At 47.9% G+C, this 16069-nt stretch overlaps 1 protein-coding gene across 1 annotated transcript in view; it reads right to left on the bottom strand.

Annotated features, from left to right (window-relative positions):
• Positions 1 to 14693: 14693 nt before the first annotated feature.
• LOC119461924 (protein Wnt-16) overlaps positions 14694 to 16069 on the bottom strand; it is an 85574-nt gene continuing 84198 nt past the window's right edge. Inside the window, exon 5 of the mRNA XM_049655123.1 lies at positions 14694 to 15235. Within this exon, the coding sequence (XP_049511080.1) occupies positions 14860 to 15235 (376 nt within the window). The 3' untranslated portion in view covers positions 14694 to 14859. The remainder of the gene's footprint in view (positions 15236 to 16069) is intronic.

Raw genomic sequence — 16069 nt, forward strand, 5'->3', positions numbered from 1 at the left:
AGGGCGAGACATGTGGTAGAGGGACGCGTAGAGCCAGGTGGAGAGGAGGAGTGAGACATGTGGTAGGGGGACGCGTAGAGCTGCTTTCTCCTCTATGATCGGATGAGCCTACTGGTGCTTCTCCTTCTCTTCCCTACCTCACATCTTTATCTCCCACTTCCCCTGACGCTGCGCCGTGCTCCCTATTGGGCAGCAGAAATAGGCGTCATTTTGCTGAATAAACCACAACACTGCACTGCCGACGCCGAACGTGCCTGGTGTCGGTGACTGCAGCCGATGCCTCTCGCGGCGGCTCGGCAGGTTTCGACCAGAGAACTGGACACTAGTTGCTTCCAAAAGACTGAAGCGAGAGCTAAGGAAGCTGAAACCAAGCGTCGCAGAAGAGAACATCCCGAGTTTAGATTGAGGGCAGCCGAGAGCTCGGGTAGGCGAAGAAATGAAGATCCGGAGGCTTGTGAACGTGGCCGGTTGAATTCATCGCGATACTACGCAGAACATCGCGAAGAAATCCTGAGCGCCAGGAACCTAAGTGTGTGGTTTGCCACTATACTTTTCTAGGCTTACCCCAGCTCCGTTGGTCTCTGGTGTTTGCTGTAGCAGAGTCACGCATAATTCTTTTTTAAATCCCTTGACGCTGTATCTATGTTTTAAGCAGCTCTGTATGTGTGTTAGTTATTATGGGTGTACAGTTAGCCAGTCGGGAAGTGCCGTCAGCCGCTTGCTATGCAAGAAATGGGCAGATGTCAAAACTTCCTCGGGTGTAGGATACGAATACGTCAGTGGCAGCGTAAGACGCGCTGCTCTCGGCTCTTCCAGCGTATTGTCCTCCACCGTACTTGAAGCCTGGTGTATACCGGAGAACGAGGTCTTCGAAATCCTTGCGAAATGGGCACGGCATACGATTTCAACGGGTTCCTATAGGCACTGCGGTGTTGATCTTGCCGACGCAAAGGCAAAGATAGCTCTCCGCAATTCAGAACGCATTTTGGTCCCATTGACACCGACGCATGCCAGCGCTATGCTATTCAAGATCATTTGCGTCGCTAAGGCAAGCTACTGGTCTCAGCCAGAACACCGTCATGGCTGCCTTCATTGACTTGATCCCAAGCTTAGATTCAGGATACCGCGTATCAAAAGAAGCCACGCAAGCCTTCTACACAGACTAAGACTTGGTGTGGTCTTTACACAACCCTGTGGCCATCGTATTCGTCGTGCGGATAGCCTTGAGTGTGAGAATTACTGCAGGAGTCTAATAAGTGTAGACCATGTGATTAGTGTGTACCCACTATACTTGCGAGAAAGACAATTAATCGAATGACTTTTGGCGCGCATCGACAACCGACCATTCTCTGAAAACTTTCTTTTATGTCCCACACACACCAACTAGCCCAATTCATAGCTCTTCTAAAGGCAGCCATTGTGGATTTCTTGAGAGATAGTGACCTGGTTTGTAATAATTGTTTCCGGCATAGGCGCCGACTACGCGGGGGCTCCGGGGCTCGAGCCCCCTCCGGAGTTTTCCCGGGGCCGGCGATCCGATCCGTATCCCCGCACCTGAAGTGTCATTACCGGAATTCTGTTACCAACATAATTTGAGGATTCTTTTGCGTTGCCTCTACCTTTTCACTTTTGTTGTGCCTAAAAGCTTACGGCATCGTTGTTGGCGCGGACGTGCACGGCTTTTAATTTATACTTTCGCTTTACTTCGGCAAATCCTGACAATAGGGGGACAAGCGCATTAGAAGCACCAGCGGCGGCTACCTCATCCGTGTTTCCTTTTTCTACAACATTTTTTTTCTAATTTCCGCTGAGAACACCATGCACAGACACAATATATTTGAATATATACATAGCACAACGTTTATTATATTTTTTGAAGAGAAGGAGGTAGCCAACTAAATGGATAGCCTATGCCTAGAGAATGAATATGTTGGTGTATGTTCACCTCACTTCAAATTACTTTGCGTGCTTTCTTGACCATAAAGAACATACCTGCAGACTTCAGTGACCCCTTCGGCAGAGTCTTCTATCAACGGCGTGTGAAAACCAAGTGAATGATATGTATCTCAATATTGACTCTTTCCAGTAGGCAACTGACGACCAAAAGAAAAAAAAACTCTTCTAATTATTTACAACATTTACGCATTAGGGATGGAAACATCGCCTCTTGCATGCAGAGGCCATAAATACGAGGTGTTTCAGCAAAGACTTTCAAAACATTTTTAAAGGTTGCCTGTGACAGCACAATTCTAGTTCATGAGCTGTTCTACTCGAAGAGGCGGAAATTACTTGCACAAAAAATTGAAATGTATAATCGACTAATTAAAAAAATCACCGATTAGGTTTTTAACGTATTAACTTATGGCCCATGTTTTTGTGCAAGTAATGCCCGCCTCTTCGAGTAGACGAGCTCATGAACTAGAATTGTACTATCTGCCACAGGCCACCTTTAAAAATTTTGGAAACTGTTCGCTGAAACACCTTGTATATAGAATTCACTCAGTAACCGAAATGATGCCAAGCCGGATTCACTCAAAATCAGAATAAATAGATGTCTAGAAGTCATGCGCAGCAGCGCTTATACTAGAACTCAAAGTACTACAAAAACAAAAAAGAGTGCAGTTTGGCCGGGAAGGCGAAGCAGTATTAGTGATAGCGAAGTAGAAGACAATTACACGAAGGAAGATCTTACCGTGTACATCCGTGTAAGGATCGCACCCGTACGTACAAGGGCCGCACTCCCAACTCGACAACCAATATTTAAAAGAAAGAAAAATGCCAGGCCTGCGCGGCACACGCAGCACAGTCATAGCGTAAGGTAGACGAGCGTTTCGACAGTACTACGTAATTTAAGTGAATGCGCCAGGAACGCGCTTGGGACGCCGTCGCGCGTGCAAGCCGACGCATGACATCGCCGATGGCTAGCGCCTTTCCCGTTCTCGGATAGCAAGCGCTTGCGTGGCTCAATGGTAGAGTATCCGCTTCCCACGCAACGGGCCTGGGTTCGACCCCAGCGGAGAGCGGGTACTTTTTTTCGCATGCGATAGCGGCTACGGGGCGGCGGCGGCGGCATCATCGCGACCCGAAACGGCTATTGGAATGAGCCCATAACAGCTTACTTACGCTGTAAAAAAAAAAAAAAAGACATACAACCGAGAAGCAATCGCGTTCTGTGCGTCGCTACTGGATGTCGAGGAGGCGATCGCGGAGGTTTACGGTAGATTTCATACACGTAGTTGGAAAAATGAGGTCAAATGGACCGGTCCCTTGAAAGGCCTGTCAAAATCGCGACTGAAAAGTGCGGCCCTTGCACGAGTCTATACGTTAGTTATAGTGGCCATATAAATTGTAGTAAACATTCACCTAAAATTAAAATAGCAAGTATGGTGTAATGCACCGACCATGCAAACCTGTAAATACGTCAGTGGATGACCTCGAGCCCTCGCTTTCACAGCTCAAGCATTATGAAGAACGCCGGCAGCGGAGGCGAACTGTTCGTACAGCCGCGCGATTCACCGCAACTCCAAAAATTAGATTCATCATCATCATCTGCCTATTTTTATGTCCACTACAGACGGCCTCTGTAAGTGATCTGAAATGACCTCTATTTCTTAACTCTGCAACACTAGGGGCCGCGGAAAGACAGCCCGGCAAGGAAGACAGCGCTCATGAAGTTAGCAGCCATCCCTGCTCACCCTTAATCATTGCACCCACCAATGATTACCAACAATTATATATGACACGCGGGCCGAATAAGCGTAAGCCGCGCACAGTCATTCACAGCTACGGCAGGGCTAGAGAAGACACTTCCCATTCGCGTTTGATTAAGTGACCTACAACTATAGCCCGAATATTGAGCGCGTGGGAAGATCATGCCCACCAAGCCGCCATCCTTTTCGGCCCACTGTTACGTGCTTTTTCCCGCACCCACAGTGTATGGGTCGCTCATGTATATGGCTTGTGGATTTAATGCGGAACATCGCGGCGACGACAACAGCGAAAATTTGCCTGGCGTGTAGATGTAATAGCTTTCGCCATAAAGCAAAAAATAGAAAATTATCAGCATGGGTATATATATATATATATATATATATATATATATATATATATATATATAGTAGTAACTGGATTCTTCAATGGGCCAAGCGTATTTAGAAAAATGAGAAGCACAACTTCGCGGTTCTCTTAGGTTTATGTACCCAACAGTTTGTCGGTGGACCGACCTTTATATATACACGGGTAGGTTTCGGAAAGCTGGTCGGGCCCCAGCCCCCCCGGAAGAATGAAAACTTTCCACCCATGGTTTCCAAGATTATTATTAATTTCTGCCTTTTTATTCATGGCTTTTCTCTTCATGATGCTCCTCACTTCTCTTGTTCTTGCTCCCCCAACGCTGAGTAGCAGGTTAGAACACAGTATTCTAGGCCGACATCTCAGCTTTTGTCTCACAAGAGATCCTTCTCTTCCTCTCTCTCTCGTTAAATTCCCCCACATTGACGAAATCGCCATCCTGTCAGCTCTGAGTGGTTCAGAGGATTTCCACGACCTCTCTGATTGGCTCAAAATACCGCCATTACAGAATTTGGTAATCTAGCGGAATCTGACGGCGTACAGCTGAATAGCACCCAAGAGAAGGGTGCGAGAACGGCTTTATACGGCTTCGCTGTCTTTGATGTATGAGTTGCTCGGATTTGTATACATTCTCAAAGGTATTTTACGCTCATTATTTAACTTTTTGTGTCTCCCTTTGCATTTCTTTAGTAATGTAGAGAACCACATACACTCGCGTGCAATATGAACTGCAACACGGTGTTCAAAAAAGCCCCAAGACGCCACGGCGGCGCCGATATACGAATAATCGGAGAACTAAACACAGTGACTGGTATTTATTACACCAATTTTTCGTATGTCGGCGCCGCCTTGCGGTCTTCGGGCTTTTTTGTACACGTGCACCGTGTTGCAGCTCATATTGCACGCGAATGCACGTTTTGCACAAGTATAGGCAAAATTCAGAAGCAAGTAAGTGAGAGAAGATGTAAGTATACTTACTTGTATGTTGTAATAGTATGTACACCAACTATGCGATGCTGTTCAATATTTTTTTATGGATCTTTCGACACAGACAAGGATCAAGTGCGTCCTCGTCAGCGTCCATGTTGTTTTCGCTGCTCGAAGAAATGAAACAGAACCCAAATAAGAAGAAAAGGCGGGATCATTTTCTCTTTTCTCTGGAGCAATTCTACCACTTTAATGCTTGTATTTATTGCAGATACATAGTCACGATAAATGCGCAAGAGCTCAAAGTTATAAAGACAAAGGAAAATAACTGTTCGCTCAGAGTCGACTGTACACATTTACTGCAACGCAACACCGAGTTGAAGTGACGGAGCTTTCTCGCTGAATGCGTCGAGCTCTTTCGCTCTGATATTCGATAATCGGTTTTCCATCGAATGCCAGGATCTGCATGAAACGTAGGAAAAACCCCGCCCAACGCGATGAGGAAGCATTCCTTGAGGTCGGACACCACCGGGATTTCGCACCCTGCGCCGGCAGCAGCGGAGGCGTGGATCCCGCGGCGTTATTTGTCACCAGGCGACGTTTGCGCCTGACACGCGAGAGGGGAGCCCATCCGAGCGTGTCCACCGAGAATGCGGATGGCTGCGCCCTGGCCGGGGGGTGGCGGCAGCTGCCAGCTGAGCACGGACCGACGCGCTTCGAGGCGACAGCTTGCAGGCGGCAGGCGTCTCCTCCCGACTGAGACGGATGGTCCTTTCTTTTCGCTCCGCCCTGCTCTTTGTGACGCGCGCGACATCGTATATACAGCGAACGCGAAAATTAGTTTCTCAGGTGTGTGTCAGCCCCCTCCAACGTTGCTCCTCTTCGCCCACAAGTTATTTGCCGCACTTGTACGCTTTCGTGACACGTATCTGCGCGTGACGTGCGCCGGAGGCAACCCTTGAAGCCAACGGAGCGTACTCGAGAGATTAAAACAACGAGCAGGAGTTGTTTTGGGGTAGAACCCGGCCTGGCGGACCACGCAGCTCGGTGGAAAGGTTCTGTGCGTCGCTGTGGAACGGCGCAACGTCGTTTAGGGGGACAAGCATTCGTGCGAGCTTTATATCGTCACAAATGTAGCAACGTTTCAAACGAACAAAATTAAGTAATGCTGGTGTTCCGTTCTGACGTATTCCACTGTGAGAAATTAAATTTTTGTTCACCAAAACCTTGCACCACGTGGAGGGCCTGCGCCGTCGGGGTGGTTGGGGATGATTTTCTAGCGCGAGGCTGGCATCCACCTGTACGTCAACGGCGCAGAGATCCCCGCGGTCGACAGTATCCGCGTCCTCGGGCTGAGGATTCAGGCAAACCGGAAGAATTATGAAACGCTTGCGAGGTTAGAAGCCAGTTCAAATCAGACGTGTCGTCTCATCAGACGAATAGCGAACAGGCACGCTGGGATGAAGGAGGCGAATATCCTGAGGCTAGCGCAAGCCTTCGTAATCAGTAGGATAGTGTACGTGGCACCCTACCTCAAGCTCAGTGGTGCAGAACGGAACAAACTCGAAATCATAATTAGGAAAAGTGTCAAGGTCGCGCTCGGACTCCCCCAGAATACGTCCACGGACAAGCTGATGAGGCTAGGGGTATCTAACACTCTCGAGGAACTGATTGAGGCTGCCCTTACCGCGCAGCATCAAAGGCTACTTGGATCTAAAACGGGGAGGAAAATTTTAGAGAAATTGGGTTACGAGCCCAAACATGAGCAAGTGCGCTCAAGAAACATCCCCAGACAGATCAGGGACAAGATAAAAATACCTCCGCTACCCAGAAACATGAACCCTGCCTTTCACGACGGCAGACGTAAAGACAGGGCAGAGGCATTACAAACCAGGTACACTGGTCGACAGGAAGTCCTATATACGGACGCTGCAGAATATGACAGCAAAGCGGCATATGCGGCCGTGGCGGTTAGAGAAGATGGAACGCCAATGGCGTGCTGCACAGTCAGTGGCGTCGAGACGGTTGAAGCTGAGGAAGTGGCCATAGCCTTGACCGTCAGCCAAAGGGGGGCAAAGGTGGTGATCAGCGACTCCAAAAACGCCGTGAGAAATTACGAATCGGGGAGGGTGATGGAGACTGCCATCCGTATATTAAACAGGGACGGGGGACCCAGACAGCTTGTTCTGCTCGTTTGGGCACCAGCTCAACAGGGACTTAGAGGGAACGAGGAGGCTCATTCGGTCGCCCGAGGTCTCACTAACCGGTCGACCCCCGGAACCTCCCAAGTCACCGAAACTATAAACAGAAGAGAGGATATACCAGGAAATCACAGTACACTACAGACTAAATCGACAAATTTACCCGGCAGCGGACAGAACACTCAGTAAGAAAGATGCGGTTATGTGGAGGAAATTACAGACGGGGGTTTTTCCAAACCCCGTACTCTACAGCAAGTGGCATCCAAGAATATTCGATTCAAAGTGCAAATTCTGTGATGAGGCAGCAAATCTGATTCACATGGTGTGGACATGTCCGTCTAAGCATGATAGCTCGCGCACTCTAGAATCCTGGGAGGCTTTGCTCCGCAGCCCAGACCCCAACGTCCAGCAGGACATCATCGGTCAAGCCCTTGCTGCTGCTGTGTCTCAAGGCATTCCGGCCGACGGCTAGGGGCGACGGGGGAGAAGGATTTCTCTCCCGACGTTCATTGACTGGTGCTTTTAATAAAGTTGTTCCTCCTCCGCCACCGACGCCGACATCGCACGCCGACGCCGGATTTTCTGCGACACGGGGCCCTTAACGCTATCGCGTTAGAACATCTGCCGTAACATACAAAAAAAAAAAAAAAAACTATTTTCCCCATGGTAGGGAAAGAGTTAAACAATACAGGCTCCAAATGCTGCCCCGAAGAACTCCACGGGCAACTGGTCGCAATGTAGATTTAAAGTTGGTGATTTCAAATACGGCTGTCTGTGTGATAGGTATGACTCAATCATACTAATGCATGGCCTCTTATCCCATACAGTTTCAGTTTTTTAAACGTATGATCTAATTTCGATCAATAGTCGTTAGGAAGTCTGCCCAAATACAATTCTCTTCTTTGTTCGAAACAGTGTAAAGTATATATATTTTGTCTGATTGTTAAGAGCATAATATCGCAATGGAGAATTCTTTTTCTAAATCAGAAGTGGGAATACGTAAATACATTAATTTATTGGCATTCCGATTTGTATTTTAATGTAGTATTTTAATGCGAAAGCATTATATGCCCCCTTACGCGAAAATCCGGCGGCGTCACCGACCGATGGTACTAAAAATGTCCGTCGGCGCAAACAATAAAAACAAATAAAAAATGCTCGGATTGACGTCAAAATTCTCAGGAAGGTTCCTGTAAACGAATTAAATTAATGACATCGAAAAAGAAAATTCCGCACACTTCGGTCTGGGGTGGGAACCTCCTCCGGGGTGCGAGACGAGCACGCTTCCCAGACTGATTTTCACTGAATAAAGATTTGTCTAGTGCGTGCGTCATTGCACACGTCACGTCGCAGCCGTGAGGCTGAGTAAAGGTTTCACGCATAGAGTTTCTCACTATAACACCTAGAGAGTAATCTGGCGCCACCGTCTATGCGGGTTTCTTAAAGGGCGATGTACCGTCATGTGAATGATGGGATATGTGTCTGCGAGGCTTGTGTTGGCTGGTGTCGTACGAGGCTTCGTCTAAAACGTGAATATGGCTACACAAAAAACGCGTTCTTAAAATAAAATCTACATAAAAAGCTTTATTCACCTACATTACATCTCTCAATAAAGTTTACTCACCTACAATGCTGAATCAAGCGAAGAAAAGCAAGAACAGACGGCAAGTTGTTTCAAAGCGAGCGAGAATCTTGTCGTCTGCCCTCCAACTTCAGCGGCCAGCTGATACTTTTTACGAATCACATAATTTTACATCCTATAGTAAGCCCTCAAAAAAAAAAAAAAAACATGTTTTTGTGTAATAATAAAGCCAAAGCAGCTTTTTACTTTCTGTTTTAGCAGAAAATGAATCATTGTGACAGGCGGGACGGTGCTAGCCAGGCGCGTCTTCCAAGGCTTTCTGGTGCTCGGAGAACGATGCCAATCCGAATCCACAATATACCGGCATTCCCATAGATACCACAGCGCAGGAGCGCCAGTTTCCCCTCTAAGTAATATAGTGAGAAACTTAATGTTTTCACCTAAGGGAATATTATGCTTTCTCATTACCACACGGTAGCAGTGTTAAGTGTCTCTGCCGATTTTTTTTTCCAACTGCGTTAGGGATAACTGGGAGAATACTTATGGACCTATAGTATACTTGCTTATTTTCCCTTTTTTTTTGCATAAAAAAGACGTTATTCGCGCCATTTGCAGGTCGGAAGGGAAGCTAGGTGTTTCTGTACAGAGGACTGCTATCAGTTCAATAACATGCTTGATAGAACGTTTTAGAAACTGTTGCCGTCACACGAGGCACTGAGTTTAATTGACAGGACATAAATGCATTGACAACCTCTGCTTTGCAATTGAGATAAAAATAAAAGCTACCCGCCGTGGTTGCTCAGTGGCTATGGTGTTGGGCTGCTGATCACGAGGTCGCGGGATCGAATCCCGGCCACGGCGGCCGCATTTCGATGGGGGCGAAATGCGAAAACACCCGTGTACTTAGATTTAGATGCACGTTAAAGAACCCCAGGTGGTCAAAATTTCTGAAGTCCCCCACTACGGTGTGCCTCATAATCAGATCGTGGTTTTGGCACGTAAAATCTCATAATTTATTTTTAAATAAAGTAAAAGCTGTACAGGTATCGTTTTGTATAAACACTGGGCCCACTATAGCCCAGCGGCGTTTGGTCTTCGAGTGAAAAAGTCAAAGCATCAGCTATTCTGTATGCTTGACACAATAATGAACCGTCATTTATCCGACGGTGCTGTGCTGGTGCCAGTTACTTGACGCCAGGGGCGTAGCTTAGGGGGGGTTCAACCCCCCCCCCCCCCGAAATTTTTTGCCCCCCCCCCCCCTTACCCACCCTTTGTTCACAGACAGCTGACAAGCATGGATTACTGCTGTGCGCAGTACAGCGTAAGTAAACTCTTGTTGCAGGCGCTGACAGTTCTCGCCGGAGTTCACGCGTCCTGAGAAATTGATTATGTGCACTATGCACTGAACAAGACCGGAGTTCATTCCTACATCACTACTACCCCAATCAGTCGAAATTCTGTGAGGTACAAGACCGCTTCCTATTAGCACCGGCGTAAGTGAAGCCGAAATGAGTTGCACGCGCTACTTAAAATGCGTACACATGCCATATCTATGCTGTGCGGTGAAATATTCTGTACAATTATGAATCTGTTGACGTAAAGGCAAATGATGGTTGCACGCTCGCACACAGCGGAAGACACAGCGGCCCATGCACTTGCCGCAGAAAATGCGACCCTCTCGTATGAGGTAGCAGGGCGACGAAAGCTTCGGGGAAAAAAAAGCATTACGCGTTCTTGTGCGTATTTAAGTTTTCTAGCGCAAAGACGCAGCGAACAAGCTATTGCTATGGGAGTAGGTATAGCCTGGTCACACGTGCATTTTCACGTGTATAGCCGTCCTTGACTTGTGAAACGCACTTCGCCCCGACGAGGACAACGCCATATACGCTTAACGGACATTAAAGGCTCATTCACCCCGGCGACTTCCCACGAAACACAAAACGTCTTGAAAACTTATCGGAACGGCTACAAACGGCTATAGACGTCTTAGTCTACGCGAAGACGTTAAACAGAAGTTGTTGGAATTCTTATGTAGCAGGAAGTACGGTTAATCAAATATGCTATTGTGTTGCAGCTGTGGTAACAGCCCACCTCTGGCGTCACCGGATTTTGTGAACGCCTTGAGAGCGTATAACTCAAGAACTTTTTTAGATGTTTTTGTCGGAAAATGTGCGACAAGCTTGGGCGTGCGCGTGAAAGTGAAAAGGATTTAAAATGCGCGTGCCCGACGCGCAGCGTTACATTCCGCGCGACTTTAACAAGCCATATTCAATTCGTTAACGTCGCATCATAAAGCCTTTCGCTGCTTTCCCCCTTTGGGCGAACAAGCAGAAAAACCCTGCGGGGTTATTTGATTCCTTTCCGATTTTTTCACTCGATGAGTCTGTCACGACAGTCAAAGTTTAGAAAAAAGAAAAAGAAAACGGCCGGGCGCACACGTGCGCGCCCGTTCAGCGTCCTTATCAAAGCCGTGCCTTCCTTTCCCTTTGCGTGAACAAGCGGTGAAGAATAAGCTATCGTCACCAACAGATCTGGCCGCGCGCAGTCGCAAACGTGCGCTCCGTTTGAGCGAACTGCTATCTGCTCTTGGACCACGTGTCTTGGACCGCACCAGGGGGGCGCGCTGAAGTTTCCGCGAGCGATTCAAAGGGCCGTGCTCATGCTCGCCAGTGCTCATGCTTCTCTTCCCAAGTCTTTTGCTCACGTTCAAGCCTTGACCAGCGCCTGCAGATACGGTGCAGTTCCTTACGGTACGTATACGTTTACCTGCTACAACTTGCACGCCACTTTTGTTTTGGCGGGCCCGTGCTGGCGCGAAGTTTAGACTCGAATATATGTGCATGCACTGTATGTAGCAGAACGTTCTTTTGTGATCTGGGAGGTAAAGCCGGAGTTTCACATAATTGGTTGAATGATTACAGAAATTCTAGCTGCGTGTGGCCTTTAAGATGGCAGCAGCATGCTGCATTGCGTAGTATACCGGGACTTTGCTCACTTGGCTTCTCCTCTGTGTAGCTTCCAGCACGCTAGCAGGCAGGAAAATAGTCTTGCATTGGTGTGGTAACTTCATTTACAGTTGGAGGATTGGAAAACTTTTTGCGGCATGAGATTCGTGAGACGACGTCCTTTAATATAATGAGGCCATTCTATGACTAGTTAAGTGTTTAGGGTTCCTTTAGGAAGAGAATGGTTTTATTGACATGTGGCACAATACCGCAGGGATATTGTAAGAGACACTCGGAAGGAGCAGTTGCCGGCCTTGATTGTCAGGCTAAGCCCACCTGTTGCTACAACTCACCAACACCACTACTTAAAATGACCTACTGCAAGTCGTGTGTGGATCAAACCATTTGCCAGTTTAATTTCACTCTACAGTAGCTTTTTCATATCATATCTGCAACATAATTCTGAATGTCATCGTACAGCATAAGATTTTGAGAGAAAGTATTGCTTAAATTTATAAAGTAAATGTGACCGAGGTAAAACAACGGCACATATGTTGCTCTTTGAAATACCGAATCGCACATCGTTATTGTAAATCAAGTGTGGCTTACTCACTTTTTTCTTCACTGTTCTATTACAGAGCGAACTTCTGTGGGCAGCCAGTGGTATCCAAGAGGGAAGGGACCTGGATTGCTGTGGTTACTGCAGCTGCGTCTTATGTGGTCACCTTTTCTACTGTATTAAAAATTTTTTGTAAAGTAATTCTGCATGTCCTTTAATTTATTAGACAATAAAGTCACTTTCTCACAAGGTGAGGTAATTTTTTCTGCATGTTATGCTCATTTGTTTTGGATGTGTATTGCACATTTGATAAATGTTAAACAATTTTATGCAAGTTATTATAAATAATATAATGTAATGCTTCAATTTAATTTTCAGTTCTATATAATAACATGTGTACTATGAAGCTAGCATACGGATGCATGGTATGAGGAAGAAGTGGCCAATAATTTTGCTTACCACGTCCCTGTAGGATGATAAACTATAAATGCTGCTTTAAATACAGCTATAAAAGCCTGCATATTGTTTCTGAAGCCATTATACGTTATGACTTCGGAAACAATATGCAGGCTTTTGTAGCTTAATTAAGAATTTTGTTAGACGTCCCCAGAATTCTGTTACAATTTATAACAGTATTATGGGAACGTCTAATAAAATTCTTAACTTGTTCTTGTCAAGATGTTTTATAAAAGCCTGCATAATGTTTCCAAAGTCATTATTACAGAATTCTGGGAACGTCTAATACAGTTCTTGAAGTTGTTCTTGTCGAGATGTTTATTAGCCAACTTTTAGCGTAACGTTAGCAGGGCTTACTGAAGTACCTGCAGACGTCCACGGCTAGAAAATGTCTTGACCAGGACAGCTATTAGACTTTTGAATTATCTGTTCAAGAGATCTTTTAGACATCAAATAGCTGCTTGTGTGTTTCGTGGGTTGAGGAGGTCGCGCGACCATTTGCGACTCGCGAACAAAAAGCGACCGAAGGCGACTGATGTTCACACCGGCAAGCCCGGCTGAGCGCGACCTGCAAGTCGCAATCCCGGACATTCTTGTTCTTCAGCGAGAATTCCAGGGATCTACGCCGTTAGCGCGCACTTCGCTGGCACTGTGTAAATTGGTTTCGCGTTCCGGCAACAGCCATGGATTTTGATTCGAGCGAACAGGAAGACGTCGTCCCTATGCTGATGTGCTCCGCCGGGGTGTCAGCTGTGGCAGCGCGGAAGCCTCCGAAGAAAACGCGACGCTCGTGGGCGTGCCCGAGCCTCCGCTCGCGTGAAGTGACCGGCCACGCAAGCCGCCTCCTGCCCGAACTTTTTGCGCATGACAACGAGTATTATCGAGAGCAAGTTGTAATTTCTAGGTCGCATTGCGTGTTATTCGGTGCATAATATTGTTATACGGCCTCGGGAGAAGGTTAAGGGAGCGTTTACTGATTGAGGCACAAAGATGTAGCTCCTTGGGCTATCCTGGCTGGAGTCAATCGTAGGAGCAACGTCTTCTTCTTTCTCCTCCCTCGCTTCCCTCACTTTTTACTGGCAGTGACACGGCGTAACAATATTAAAGCAAAGCTGTTCACCCGCTGTTCACCTTTGGGTGGCGTGCTCATCCAACGAACGGCAGCTGGAAAAAAGGGTTTGTGTTGTGCTTTCTTTTCCTGCTGTTTAGCTTCCAGCGAATGCGACCGCGTACATTCGACAGGTTGCTGCAACTGCTGCGTCCCAGAATCACAAGACAAGACACCAATTACCGGCCTGTAGCCTGCATATCGTGACGCGGACATTGCATTTGGCGTGGACGACGACACACATCACTTTCGGCGCGGCGCTGATTGGTTGAGCAGCTTTGCGACCACGGTCGCGCGACTGAAAAATCGAGCAGTGAGCGACTGGCCCAAAATGGTCGCTTTTCGAGAAAAGCGACCATTTGCGACCATTTGCGACTGGTCGCTTTGCGACCAAATTGGTCGCGCGACCACTGTCAGTCGCCGGTGTGAATGAGCCTTAACAATTAATGATGTCTTCTCCGATCGGGCGGGTCGTCTCAATGACGCGTTTTCGAAGACTGGTCCACACAGTGGCGCGATGAGAGACCGTTGCTCCAAACGCTCACTGTACCGGTGATACTGTATTTTACTGAGCTTACTTTACATTTTACTTAATTTCTTCACAAGCACACGCACACGCGAGGGGGGGTCCCATGTCTTGGATATACATGTATAGAGTCTGTTTAAACTACCGATATTCATTATCGATCACGTCACGTAGAGAAAAGCAGACGCTTGCCCTCACCCCCCCCCCCCCCCCCCCGAAAAAAATTGCTGGCTACGCCCCTGCTTGACGCGACCGCATGCACCTTTCTCCACAGTTACTTGAGTTGACGGTGTATTGAGGATTCAGAGATTCTCATAGTAGTAGTTTTTACGACTTGAATGTAGACACCTATTGCACAATATTTTTTTTTTTCGTTAACACAGTGGTACAGCTCAGAAGATAGCCACGTTTCCCAAATTGTCTAGGTTTCCTAATTTTGAGCATGAAATGTACATGCGTTCCGAGACCCGCTAAGCACTGCAGCTCAGCGGCACGCGTGCAGCTGCACCCTGGTCTCGCACGTGTCGCAGGTCACGTAGCAGCACCAGTGGAAGCGGCAGCGGCAGCGCTGCAGTCGCCGCAGGGTGCGCGTCTCGAAGCCGCGGCCGCAGCAGAGGCGGCCGCACGATGCCGGCTCGGCGCAGGGCCTTCCCTGGCTACCCGGAACGCCGGGCTCCGGCCGGCAGAAGTCCGGCGACGGCCGCACGTGCACCAGGTCCGAGGGCCGCGCCCGGGGGTCGCCCAGACGCCGCAGCCGCACCGAGCGCCGATAGCGGCTGCGCAGCAGACGCCCCACCGACGCCAGCGGCGCCAGCGTGCGCCAGCACGATCGCAGGCCGCACGATCCGGACACGCCGTGGCTGCACAGCACGCGTGTATAGTATCGACACTGCGCAAGGATGTTTCTAAATATGCTATACAGAACCTTACTCAGTTAAGTTACCGCGCCGTAACCAAGTAACTTGGTATCCGCTAATACTTCAACAACTCGTTATATATAATGTTGTAACCTATATACTTGTCTATCTTGTACGGATTATTTAAAATATTCACGCCAGCTTTTCAAGTGCAGCTGGCCGCTGCCATGCAGTGGTACAGTTACATCACGAAGTTGTTCAGTGCAGCAACATACGTCACGCGCTTGCTTCACCGGTGATGAAGAAAAATGACGTCAGCGCCGAAAAACACCTGTTTATCTATGCTGTGAACCTAGTGACACATATGCGCAAGGAATTGAAGCCCTTCAATCAAGCTGAATTGCTTCTTTTAAAGCGATTAGAATTCGTTTTGAAATTCACCCGGTTTGAGGTAACCTCTTCCACGTACCCAGTGCACGCTGGCTGCTGTTTTGCCGCGCAGATAACATGGGCCATTGGCTATGTGCCCGCATAGACGACTTGCTGCTGGCCTATAGTAGATAATTTGGGTCAATGGGTATAAACCCAGTCCTCGAAGATCAACTCCAAGAAAGTCCTCCAAGACCAACTCCTGGCCGTCCGGAGAGCTCACGACATCGGGAAAGCCTTTGGCCTACCGGTGCCTACGTGGGCGGAGCCACCTAATTAGCCTGGGGGATTTTGCCCTCGGGCCATAGTTTCTCTGGACCAAAATAAAGTTCTTGCCGTGCATGCCATTCCGTGGGTATGAACAACTGGGTATATACCCGAACATACAACTTCGGCACTGTGTTTATG

The sequence above is a fragment of the Dermacentor silvarum genome, chromosome 8, assembly GCF_013339745.2.
Source record: "Dermacentor silvarum isolate Dsil-2018 chromosome 8, BIME_Dsil_1.4, whole genome shotgun sequence".
In the NCBI taxonomy this organism is placed as follows: Eukaryota; Metazoa; Arthropoda; class Arachnida; order Ixodida; family Ixodidae; genus Dermacentor; species Dermacentor silvarum.